Consider the following 13,864-nt stretch of genomic DNA (forward strand, 5'->3'; position numbering starts at 1 on the left):
TTAGCAAGTAGAAAATGCTTTTAATAAAGAGAAATGTCATGTGCCCACTACTCCTGACTTACTGAATCATCTTCTCTTGGACAGAGAAGGTAACAGTGAAAAGGGAATTTAAGAGTTCCTGCCTTTTTCCTTGTCTTTAGCATTATATAACTGTTTAATGTGTGGGAGTCTAATTTCTATTTTCTTTTTTGAGACAAAGTCTCACTCTGTTGCCCAGGCTGGAGTGCAGTGCCGCAGTCTTGGCTGACTGCAACCTCTGCCTCTCAGGTTCAAGCAATTCTCCTGCCGTAGCCTCCTGAGTAGCTGGGACTACAGGCATGTGCCATGATGCCCAGCTAATTTTTGTATTTTTAGTAGATATGGGACTTTACCATGTTGGCCAGCTGGTCTTGAACTCCTGACCTCAAGTGATCTGCCTGCTCGGCCTCCCAAAGTGCTAGGATTACAGGTGTCAGCCACTGCACCTGGCCTAATTTTTTTATTGTTCTTTTTGGTATGAACATTCTCCCCTCCAAGCCTTTCGTTTTTACTATTTTCACGTTCCTTTGTATATGCTGCCGTTTTGTTTCATCTGTAGTTCTCTCTCACCATCCCCTTTTTTGGCTATTATAATATATATATGTACCTTTTAAATCTGAGCTTTGAAGGTAAATTCACTGCAGCTGTGTTGGTTGATTTTAGATAATTTCTGTATTTCCTTCTTTGTCTTTTTAAAACTAGAGTCATTTGTAGTTGTTTATACAGAATTTTAATTTTTAAAACCACAAGTCTTTCATTATAGGTTGAGTTATGAATTCATAGCCTGTTATTTAAATGAAGCTTTTGAAATCTGTTTTACTGATCTGTATCATATCTAACTACACCAGTATTTCCTTCCTTGTCTGACGTGAACTCTAAAATTATGTGAACACTTTCTCCCTGTTTCCTGGCATTTCCACTCAAACTTGTTCCTCATTCTTAGTTAGAAATATATCTAGAATTGTAGTTTCTTTCTAATCTAATGACAGAAGCAAATTAATCAAGCATAGCAAGAATTTATTGGTAAACTGCATGTAGTTGAAAATATGTTTAGTATATATTTTGACAGTTGTAAAGTCTCTAATTTTTACTGTACCTCTTCTCTGTTCCAATTTTATGCTCTATTCTAGGGATGTACCCATTTCTACTACCTGACTAGGAAGCATGTGGATTGTATCCCAGTAGATTTTTTTTTTCATAGATAGATACTTTTAGATATCTATTATCCAGTGTAGGTAGCCACTAGCCACATGTAGCTATTTATGTTTAAATGTAAATAAAATAAAATAAATTTACTCAGTTGTTTTTGCTAGCTACATTTCACGTGCTCAGTAGCTACATGTGGCTAGTGACTACTGTATTAAGACAGCACAGATAGAGAACATTTTCATTATTGCAAAAAGTTCTGTTAGACAGTGCTATTCTATACCGTGTCATTCTGCCTCTCATTCTAAAAAGTTCTAATTCCTGAAGATGGTATACTCCTTTTGTTGCTATCCTCTAGTTGAATCAAAATAAATTTGAGACTTTTTAAAGGTAGGTTGCATTTTACATACTGATATTTCTAAATCAGAGGCTATTTATGTTACTTTTTTTATATTACTTTTAAAAATTAGCTTTATTGGAGTATAATTTATATGCAGTAAAATCTATCCATTTTAAATGTACAGTTCATTGACTTTTGATACACACACACACACACACACACACACACACACACACACCTTCTTGTAAACACCACAGCAACCAAGATTTAGAACACTCGCTTTATAAAAAGTTTCCCTCATGCCCATTTGTGGTCCAGTCCCCAAACCTGGTCTCAGGCAATCTCTGATCTGCTTTCTATCACCATAGATGTTTTGCCTATACTAGGATTACATATAAATACAATCATATAGCATGTATTCCTTTTTGTGTCTGGTTTGTTTCTTTTAGTATAATATTTTTGAAATTTATCCCTGTTGTTGCTTGTATCAATAATTTGTTCTTTTTTATTGCTGAGTAATACTACATTGTATGGATATGACATTTCTTTACTAGTTGAGTCTGTTATGAACAAAGCTGCTGTAAGCATTCATGGCAAGACTTTTGTGGACATACATTTTTGTTTCTGTTTATTCAATACCTTTGAGTAGAATTGTTGGGTCACATAACGTAAGATCAGTTGAATGGAGTAGATTCCAGAAAAGCTCACATACATATTTCTTGACAAAGGTGCTGAGATTATTCACGGGAAAAGGATAATCTTTTAAACAAGTAATACTGGAGCAATAGAGAAAACAAAGTGAACCTTGACTTTTACATCTTATCATACACAAAAATTAATTTGAAATGGATTGTTGACCTAAATGTAAAAGTAAAATTTAAAAATATAAAACTTCTAGATGAAAACATAGGAGAAAATCTCTGTGACTTTTGGTTTAAAGATTTCTTAGACAGTATATATAAAATTAACCATATAAGAAAAAAATGGACAAATTTGACTTTATCAATATTAAAAATTTCTGCTCGTTGAAAGACTCAAGAAAATGAAAAGGCAAGCAGCCTTGGAGAAAATATTTACAATAAGTATATCTGAAAAAGGACTTGAATGTATAATATATACATAAACATGCTCTTACAACTTCATAATGAGAAGATAACCCCATAAAGAGAAGGGCAGGCTGGGTGCAGTGGCTCACGCCTGTAATGCCAGCACTTTTGGAGGCTGAGGCAGGTGAACTGCTTGAGCCCAGGAATTTGAGACCAGCCTGGGCAACATGGTGAAACCCAGTCCCTACAAAATAAAAAAATACAAAAAATTAACTGGGCATGGTAGCATGCGCCTATAGTCCTAGCTGTTTGGGAGGCTGAGGTAGAAGGATAGCTTGAGCCTGGGAGGTGGAGGTTGTAGTGAGCTGTGATCGCACCACTGCAACCTTGCCTGAGCAACACAGTGAGATCCTGTCTCAAAAAAAAAGAAAAAAAAAAGAGCAAAAAATGTAAAAATAAATTTTACAAAAGAAGATATAGAGTTGGCCAAAAGTCATATGAAAAGATGCTTAAAATCAGTCATCAGGGAAATGAAAATTTAAACATAATGAGATAACTCATATTTACTGGAATGGCTAAAAAAGGGCTTACAGGAATTGGCAAAGATATAGATTAACTGGAACTCTTATGCATGTTGGTAAAAGCACAAAATGATACAATTTCTTGGGAGAAATATTTGACAGTTTTTAGTATTATTTTTGATAGCCTTCTGAATTTCTCAGTGACTTATGGGTCAGTTCTGCCACTGTTTCTTTCTTCCTTTTTTTTCTTTTTTTGAGAAGAAGTCTTGTTTTGTTACCCAGGCTGGTGTGCAGGGGTATGATCTCGGCTCACTGCAACCTCCACCTCCCGGGTTCAAGCAATTCTCCCTACCTCACCTTCCCCAGTAGCTGGGATTACAGGCATGTTCCACCATACTTGGTTAATTTTTGTAATTTTGGTAGAGGCAGGGTTTCACTATGTTAACCAGGCTACTCTCAAATGCCTGACCTCAAGTGATCTGCCCGCCTTGGCCTCCCAGAGTGCTGGGGTTACAGGCGTGAGCCACCATGCCTGGCCTGCCACTGTTTCTTTCTTTTCCCTCCAGCTTTATAGCTATTTAAAGAGAGTAGATTTTCTTGAGTACTAGGAATCACTATTTTTGAGCAGAATTATTCAAAGCTGTTATTATTTTTTCTTTAACTTGAGGCAGTATAGGAGAAAGCAGTACTGTGCAGGTAAAAGTTACCAACAGGAACATTTTAAACAAGATACTTTCCATGTATTGGATATGTAACAGAAGTAATTCTAATAACCATCCTGAAGTTGGTCAGGAGGCAGTGGTTAAGAATTGAAATGTTTGGAGCTTGCCTGTGTTGATGGGATTAAAGGCAGGGATGATTTATGTGTAAATTTATGTGTTAGTAACAGCAGTAACAGCTGTAGTTACACTAGGGTTCTGAGATCAAATGTTGATTAAACATGAATGCAGCAGGGGTGATATGGTTTGGCTCTGTGTCCCTACCCAAATCTCATGTCGAGTTGTGATCCTCAGTGTTGGAGGAGGGGCTTGGTAGGAGGTGATTGGATCATGGGGGTGGTTTGTAATGGTTTTAGCACTATCACCCTAGTGCTGTCTGGTGAAATATTTCTCTTGAGATCTGCTTGTTTATAAGTGTGTAGCACCTCCCCCCTTTGCTCTCTCTCTTCCTCCTGCTCCTGCCTGGGAGACATGCTTGCTTTCCCTTGGCCTTCTGCCATGATTGTAAGTTTCCTGAGGCCTCTGATTAAACCTTTCTTCTTCTAAATTGCCCAGTCTTAGGTAGTTCTTTATAGCAGTGTGAGAATGGACTAAGGGGAAATATATATGGTTACCAAATAGCGAATTAGCCATGGGAAAAAGTAGCAAATAAATAATTATTTTGCTTTTTCAGATGCTGATTTTTGTTTCATTTATTTTAGGATTGGTGGGAGCTGTCCAATGTCCTTAGGCTGTTTTCCAAATGAGATACCAAAAGCTAGTTCTCCATTGGGTTTCTCAGGCTGCTGGAAGCATTCGTGATTATGGTTGTCATTACTTGGAGTTATGTTGCCACTATGCCCACAGTAGTATTTGTTACATAACAGGTGCTTGATAAATATTTGCTAAATGAATTTTTGGAAAATACAATCTGCCACGCCTTTCTTCTGCAGTCTACGATCTGTTGAGATCATCCAATAGATTTTTTTTCTCAGATATTGTACTTTTGAGGCCTCAAATTGCTGTCTTTTATATTTTCTATGTCTGCAGAGACTTTCCATCTTTCACTCATTGTAATCTTTTTTTTTAACATCTTTGTACATATTTATAGTAACTGTTTTAAAGACATTGTTAATTCAAACATCTGGTTCATCTTGGAGTCTTGATTTTATTGTCTGCTCTTTTTTCTTTGTAATAAGTCATGTTTTTCTGCTTTGCCTATCTAGTAAATTTTAATTGTATATTGAAATGTAGGGAGTCTGGATTGTTACTTCCTTTAAGGGTGCTGAGTTTCATTTTGTCAGGCATTTAAATTGACAGTTGATTTAGTATTGTCAGGTTTGGTTCTGTTTGTTAAGGCAGGCCTATTTCAGATTTGTCTTTTGTCTTGGGGCATGGATTTTACTTCGAGGTTGCCCTTTCCAATGTCTCAGCTAAGTATCTGGGGTGTTCCATGAGGTCACTTCCGCTCTGCATAGGCCAGAACTCCAACTTCTCCCAGTATTATATTTCGTTACCTCTGGTGTCATCTCCATTATGCTTTCAGATCTTGCACATAGACAGCCCAGCCCCCAGCCAAGGACCTTAGATGAAATCCATACAAAATTCTTAGTCCCTCGCTATCCAAACTCCAGCAGCCTTAACAGTCTAATCTCTTCCTGTTTACCTCAGTGAATTCTGTGTTCTACTTGAGTTCCATTTCCTTCTGTATCAGGGAAGAGCCACCATGCTGAAAGCAAGGGGCACTATGTTTCTTTGTTTTTAAGGGTGGTAACCTATCTGCAACAACTGTAGTATGATATAAAAATATATAATTTATGTTGGTGACAGTTACAAATACTGCTTGCACTAACTTTGTAACATAACTTTTCAGATTCAAGTTCATATACTGTTTTTCTCCATCTCACCACACACATATTTTCAGACTTCCTCCTCATCCTTCTTCTTGCCAGTAATTGTATTATAACTCCTGCCAGTAGTTACATTATAATTTTGGTTATATCAATATTGAGCTTTCATGGGATTATAAATAGATAAATGCCATTCATAGTTAAGTGATATAATGTGACTTTTTTCCTGCATATTTTGTTTTTCCTGGACTTAACAGTTGTCTCTCTCTTTTTTTAAAAAAAATAGTTTTAAATGTTCTTAGCTTTAATTCATAAACTTACCCCTAATTGTATAAATCTCTCAACATGTTTAAGCACATTTGGCATTACATCAATTTTATCTTTTCCAGGTGCCTTCTGATCTGTCCCAGTCTGGACTAATTGTTCTTCCTGGCTTGCTGTATGGCTTTCTCCTCAAGATGTCCCTTCACCATTATTCTAGGGATTTTCTTGTCCTCTCTTGTGGGTACTGTCATCTTCTTTCATGGTTTCCCACTCTTGTTTTGGCGGAGCACATCTTTAGTAACTTCCTGAAAAAGTGTATGGGAAGCAAAATTATTTGAGATTTTTGCTTATTTTGAAATGCCTTTATTATATAGTCACACTTGATTAATAGTCTGCTTGGTATAGAATTCTAGGCTGAGAAGAGTTTTCCCTCAAAATCAGAAGGTTTTGCCCAATTTTTTTTTAGCTGCTAGTATTGCTGTTAAAAAGGATAATGTCATTTTGATTCTAGATTCTTTTATGAAACCTGTTTCTTTGGCAGCTTTTAGGGTCTTCTGTTTCTTTGGTATTCAGAAATTTCATAAGATATTTGTGCTTCTATTTCAGTCTTATTTTCATCTGTTTTGCCAGGTACTCGTGCACCCTTCCAGTTTGAAAACTCACATCCTTCAGATTTGAGTATTTTTCTCGAGTTATGTCTTCAGTTTCTTCTCAGTGTTCTCTGTTTCTGGAACTCCTAATATAATATTGAACATCCTGAACTCTTAGTTTTTGTTTAGTGTTCTGATTTTCATTTGTCTTTTTATTCTATATATTCTGTTAATTCCTCGGCTTTATGGTCTTCTAGCCCTTCTTTTGTCTATCTTATGGGGTTGAGGATTAAACAATTTATATGCCTGAGGTGCTGTCATATAGTAAGTGCTTATGTTAGCTGTAATTGTTGTTTACTTTCATAACTGTCTTGAGGGAAAGGTCTTTGGTATTGATTCTTTGACTTCTTGGCTGTACATGACCTTGGGCGAGTGCTGTAATCTCTTTGAGACCTACCTCCCTCTTCTGTATAATGTTAATAAGCTCTATCTCTCAGATGTTTGTGAGGGTGAATGGAATATATATGTGGAAATGCTTAATACCTTTGTACAGAATAAATAGGTAGTACGTGGATTTTCAAATATCAAAAGTTTTTAGTTTGAAGGGAAAATGATGTCTAAATTTTCAGGGTTATTTTTAAGAGTAGTTGATTATGACTGTCTTGTAAACCTGTATGAGCTACGTATACTTGCACTAAATGCTAATACTTTTTAAAGAAGTTATGTCTTAGTATTCAATCTCATTATGTTAGGTTGAAGATAGAAGATTATGAAAATATTCTCTGAAAATCTCTGGCTTTACTTCAGATTGTATAAATCTGTGTAATGTAATAATTATTTAACAATGACATGATTACTGATCTAAACCCATGGAGGGATATTTGTTGGATTATTTATTTTCACTTAAATGGTATTTGAGATTAGGAAAAAGAAAATCTGTCTTTTGGTTTTTCTCGATAGTATTAATGTAATTTCAAATGTTAGCTCATTTTTGTTAATGGTGGCTTTTTGTTTGTTTGTTTTGTTTTAAGGTTTTTGGATTCAAAGCATAAAAACCATTACAAGATATACAATCTGTAAGTATGTTTTCTTATTTGTATGCTTGCAAATATCTTCTGAACCAACTATTAAGTGAAAGTTACTTGCTTGTTAGAGTGAGGTAGAGTTAAAGATATATTTTAACAGAATTGTATTCCTAAACCAATTAATTCAAGAAGTCCGAAAGCATTGTTAGATCATTTAGAAAGTGTAGTGATGAGGTAAAACAATGTTGGCACAGATTCATGTTACTTGATCTGCTTTAAATGACTTGGCATCTAGCCCATATTTGAGCCCATAACCGTGTGGTAATTTGAAGTGTAATTCACAGCAGAGCTTCTGTTAAAGCACTAATAGCATCTTCCATGGAGGTATACTTTAGAGTGAATATAATTTTGTTTATCCTGTGTCTCTAGAGCTATTGACTGAAAAAGCTGTTAGGGCATTCTCTAACTGTACATAACATAAGTTATTTAAGATTGCTCTTGTCTTGTCTAGGACAGGGTTTTAAGGACTGCCCACCTGATTGATAGAGCTAGTTGACCTTATCTTTAACTTTTTGTTTTTCTTTTGACTTTGGGAGTAGAGATGTGAAAAGGTAAAAAGGAAGGAAGGAAGAAAAAACTTAACTATTTTTGCCCTTGAAGACTGTCTTTCCTTCTCGAAATATTGACCATTTTCTGATTTTTAAAAATCGGCACATAAAACGTGTTATTTTTCTACCTGACTTTATCTTTCCCATGTGATATCTGTAAATTATAGATAGGAAAAATTTTTAATGTAAAGTTGTACATACTAATCCACACTTACAATTTTTCTATAGAGTTTATCAAATGGAAGAATAAGATTCACTTCTGCCTTCAGTGGGCATTTAAACTTCTACTAAAAAGAAACAAAGATTCTCTGTGCCTTCTTGTCTTGTGGGGTGTTGCTTTTTTATCTGTAATTTAGTGATCTTTCTAGTGTGATAAAACGCCAGAAGTACTTAGAGTGGAGTGGACATCGATATTGTTACTCTCAGTAAATTTTCACTAATTTTTTCAGATTCATGAAGGAACAAATGTTTGTTAAGTCCTTATCACTTATTAGATATCACAAAACATGTTGAGGGGTGCGTACAGAGGTGAATAAGATGTAGTTCCCGTTCTCAAGTAGCTTACATTCTAATGTAAAAGGTAGACAAAGCATTACAGAAGTAACTCTTGTATAGAAGGTTGCGATGAAGAGAATACTGGCAATAGTAATTGTACCTTATAGAGAAGGTTTCATAAAGGAAGGCATGTTTGAGCTAGGGTGAAAATAACCAGTAAGGGTTGACTTTCAAGCCAAGGAGAGGAGAGGAAGTGACATTACAGGCCAAAGGAATGGCATTGTAAGAAGCTTGTTGGCATAAAAGTGTTTAGAATATGGCAGTGAATTCATTATCATCAGATTGTGGTGTCTGTGTGTTGAGTGTGGGAGAGAATCGCGGTGGCAATAGGCAACAAGATAGAGTAAAAGGTGTTATGGAAACTTAGTGGGCCCAGCTTACAAATGATCTATGCATTAGGGGTCTTTCTCTTTTCCTGATAAACCTCTCCTACAAAGAGCCTTGTTCCAGATACCATAGTGTTTCTTTGGAGAAAAAGAAAAACCACAAAGCTTTGTACTTTTTGCACAGCTGGATTCAGAATCTAAGTAATAAAAAAGGACACGAACTTTCAAAAGCTGGAAGCCATTAAACTGAGTCGCTTCAGGGTTAGACTATCAGAATTGGGGATTTAGAGAGTCTCAGAATGGAGATCGAAGGACACCTAAGACAAATTCTGCCTTTTTGAAAATTTTATTCTAGTTTAACATATTCAAAGAAAGGGAAGGAAATTCTTTTCATTCCTGTGTGTAGTGACTTCCTGCTTCAAGAACTTAGGACTTCAGCTGTACTATCAGTATTGTAGGTCACTTACATTTTTATGGTTAAAGTTGGCATTGGAGAGAGCCTAGGAACCTGACTGCCTGTTTGTTTTTATATTCCCAAACATTGGATTCCCAGGTTAATGAAGTCTCTTTAGTAGTTGAGGGTAGCTTTTAATGCATATATTTTAATGCCCCTTCCCCACATGGAATCATAGGCTTTCAGAACTGGAGAGTACCTGAAAGAGATCATTTAGTCCAACCTTCTCATTTTACAGATGGGGAATCTGAGGCCTAGAGAAGTTAAGTGAGTTGAACAAGGTCAAACAGGTACATATGGTAGCAGACCATCCACTGTTTATGCCAATATTCGCTTTATGTTTTGCTTTTTTGCTTGTTCGTTTTAACCTCTCCAAATTTTACTGACTTCAGAAGTTCCTAGAACTACTAAGTTATAGCATGTTATGAATTCTAATGTCACTTTCCAATCTTCTTTATCTTTTTTCTACCTCTGTTTATATTTCTGGTTCTGGGTAAGTGAGTCTGGCAAGCTGCAGGTGTTCTATTTTATTTCTTTTATTTTTAGGATAGTATTACATATGATATATATGTCTTTGCAAACATATATAATTTGAAGATCTTAAAATATTTACACTAGGCATACCCACATTTAATAGTATGTTAAAACTTTTACAGCAATTATTATATACATGGTGAAGAAGAGTTCTTAATATGGACTTTCTGATTAATTGTATCTGTTTATATCTCTGTTTTCTTCAGACATTCATAACATTAAGCAAATTCAGGTGTACTGTTACTTAATTGAATTAATAAGTTTGTTTTGTACAAGTATATTTTATTTTTGTTCTTTGCTCTATAATCTGGTAGGAATGGGGAAGGGGAGATAGTGAATAAAGAGATCTATACTTCTTGCCTTTGAGGAATTTAAGTGTTCACTGTATACTCATTTTTAAAAGATATTTACTGTATTTCAGTGCATATTTTATTTGACATGCTTTATCATTTTGTGGTAAACCTTTAGCTTTACTAATTTTTATCTATTGAGTTTTCTTTTGTAAGATGGTGATAGCTTCATTGAAGAGAGTAAAGAAGAGACCTGCCTACCTAGCTGATTCTATGGCAAGTCTCACTTCTGTGGAAGCTTTTCCTGTTAATCTTATTCCTTTCTTCAGTTTCTGCCTCTTATTTCATAAAAACTCATTCTTTAAATGTTTATTCATTTCTCTTGTCTCATATAAGCCAATATGAGGTAATGGCATCTTTTGAGTTTTAGTTATAAGGAAATATAAATGGTTAAATTTAAATGGTTAAACCCCATTTGCCATTTGTGTATCTTTAATTTTAGTTTGTTGCGAGACTTATCACTACCAAACCACAAAGAATTTAAAAGAAACTGGGTAGGTGGTGGGTGGAAGGAGGGCATTTATCAGAGATTTTAATTTAAGAAGAAAGTCTTCATCCTTATCCTACCAACCCTCATTCCCTGAGCACATTTATCATTACCAGTCCCAGTATATTTGCTCCCATATTTGCTATGCTTACCTGTGAAGATTTTCATAACTTTTTTCTTGCTTTTTATTGTCACTGTTGGTTCTGTCATTTATGACAGATACTGCTCTTGTAGGAATGCTGGCTTTGACTAAAATTTGTTATTGCTTTTGTATGTAAAACTTTGTTTTTTTATTATAAGTAGAATTATGGAACAGTAGTAGAAAAAGTTTGACTTTTGTAATCAGAGATACTGAGCTTGAGTTCTGGCTCTTTCATTTGTATACTGTTATTTGGGGCAAGTTTTTTAATGCTCTTAAATCTTAGCTTTCTCCTATGTAAAATGAAGATAATATTAGCAGTTATCACGTGGTTGTGAGGATGAAACAAAAAAAGTGGAAAGTCTTTGTAAGGTTTGTTCATCTAGTTGACACTTAGTCATTACTTCCACTTTCCGTCCATATAGTCCTCTTAACAGTAATATTTGAGAGCCATTTTTATTAATGCAATCTTAAGGAGTGTTTGTCAAACCACATGTTCTGGGATTCTGAGAAAGTAGGGGAAGTTTAGAGAACTGAAGCTGCACAAAACTAACGTTTATTTTCTGTTGTGTTGTCATGAGACCAGCTTCTTAGATTCTATTTCCTAGTCCTACATCTCTGATTCCTTATAAAATACTCCATTATGAATTCTTCACTATTGGCAATTTCTCCTCTTTTATCTGTACCAAAGAAAGTGTAAAGTGTGACTGTCTTCTTTGTCAGTTGTCTTCTTCCTGGTTTTCGTATCAGTGGGTATGAAATTATTAGCAAGGATGCATATATGTGCATATGTCATTACTAAATGCATTTTCTTTCTAAAAAAATTCAATATACTAAATTATACTAAAAAGGAAAAGCTTGTTTTGAGTGGTAGTATGAAAGTTGTTTTATTTTAGGTCTGACCAGTTAGAAACCAATGGATTTCAGTTTATTTATAATTAGTTAAACCTTCATGTGAATTTGATTTTGAATTTCCTTTAAAGTAGAGAAACTATATAGATGTTTTCAGGGTTTCTAAATGTACAATACAGGTTCACAATCACTTATTTGAAACTCTTGGGGCCAGGAGTGTTTCCATTTTCAGAAATTTTAGTTTTCAAAAGGTAACACAGATGCGTATACTTTTACATAAACACTCCAGTGGGAGGTGGGTCAATACCTGAAATGAAATGTTTCACTCTTCACTCTAAGTGTATTGAAGATTATGTACAGTCTTATTACTTCAGATCAGGATTTGCTGTAGTTGAGTTTACTGTAAAACTTAAGAGAAAGTGTTAGATGTTTTGAACTTTTGGGATATTGAAATTGCAGGTTAAGGATCTATGGACCTTTATTTGTTTTAAAATGCTAAGATTTTATTTTAAATAATTTTTTAAAAAATTGTTTTGCATAGTAGTTGGAGTTACCAGGCTACTGCTAGCCACACTGATACATAAGATCTCTTTCTGAGCCTTGGATTGTTTGTAAACATGGGCTGTTAATTATTAGAAAGCCAGTACATACTAACGAACATATCACTGCTATTAAGACAAGTATTAGCATACTCTAGTAATGACAAGTCAACATTTTACTATTCTGTATTGCTTTTGCTTATTCTTTCATTACTCTCATACTGTAATTAAAACTTGCAACCTGAGAGACTGTTGTAAAAGGTGACCATTGGCTTTTCAACAGGGAGAAAGGTCTGTTTTAAAAAAAATTGGTAAGCATTGTGTCCAAGTAGATTAACATCATTCAGTTTTTCTTTACTATCCTTATGCTTTTATTATTTTTAACATATATCTTTTTGAAGAATAGTTTGAGAATTATGTATGCTTAACTATGAGATACAGATACTATTGAAAGTAGTCAGTTGTTTATAGGTACTTGTAAAATAAAAAAAAAAAAATTACAATAGCATGCAAATTTTTCATAAAGGAAATTTGAAAGCATGGAAGCACCTGAATTTGCAGTACTTTATATTAGTGGCATCACAAGTTTTGTAAGCAAATTTATTAGCTCTAATTGCATACACTTAATCTTTTAAGCTTTGGTTTTATTATTATAATATGGGGGTGATAACAGTATCTACTTAATAGAATTCTTGTTATTACATGAAATAATTAATGTTAAACAGCGTAATATGTGTCACATTATAAAGATTCAGGCAATGTTTGTTAATATTAGTACTTTTTTTCTTCCTGAATGCAAAAGATAACTTTATATCACTTTTAAACTTTTCTTTTAGTTGTGCTGAAAGACATTATGACACCGCCAAATTTAATTGCAGAGGTAGGTATGAATGTACTATACTATGCTGTATAACTTAAACCCAATAGACTATATCTTAACTGTCATAATAATGAGTCATCTAGATTATTGAGTGAGATACATATTTATCTTAAGAAGTATCTTAAAAATTTTCAAAAAATTTAATTTTGCTGTTTTTTTAGGAAAAAAGTATTGCATAAAGCTATTAATATTGTCAGGAAGACTGAAGTGCAGAGTAGACTAAGAATTAGGAGAATTCCTAGACTAAAAATAGTATAAGGAGAGGGTTTACCTACTGTTTGAGGCAGTAGGTCTAATAGTAAGCAACTATAGGGAGAAAGCAGAACTACTTAACTCTTCTGTGTTGAGGAATGACATAAAAGGTAGGAAAGGATATAACAAATGTTGGTAAGAGGAACCTGATGGATAAGAGGAGGGAATTGCTTTAAATGAATTCTATTTCAGACATAAGTTAATTCTTGGAGCCCACAAAAACTTTCACTTTTATTTGTGAAATACAACTCAGTTCTATGACCTAACACTTTAAGCCATGAGAGAACTGAAGAGTTGAGAAGCTTGGCAGATGCTGCTGTGATAGTCAAAAAGAGAAAGTGGGTGCCGTGAGCTACTATTGATGTATTTGCCATTGATCCCTCCTGAAAA

General features: G+C 34.5%; 1 protein-coding gene across 3 annotated transcripts in view; it reads left to right on the forward strand.

The window, feature by feature from the left end:
• The window catches only part of PTEN (phosphatase and tensin homolog), a 115,983-nt gene that overhangs the window by 64,732 nt on the left and 37,387 nt on the right, over window positions 1-13,864 (forward strand). For all 3 annotated transcript variants that reach the window (XM_033215595.1, XM_033215585.1, XM_033215601.1), the window contains 2 exons: window positions 7,505-7,549; window positions 13,179-13,222. In XM_033215595.1, the coding sequence (XP_033071486.1) occupies window positions 7,505-7,549; window positions 13,179-13,222 (89 nt within the window). The remainder of the gene's footprint in view (window positions 1-7,504; window positions 7,550-13,178; window positions 13,223-13,864) is intronic.

Source organism: Trachypithecus francoisi, unplaced genomic scaffold (assembly GCF_009764315.1).
Source record: "Trachypithecus francoisi isolate TF-2019V2 unplaced genomic scaffold, Tfra_2.0 Contig00586, whole genome shotgun sequence".
Lineage (NCBI taxonomy): Eukaryota > Metazoa > Chordata > Mammalia > Primates > Cercopithecidae > Trachypithecus > Trachypithecus francoisi.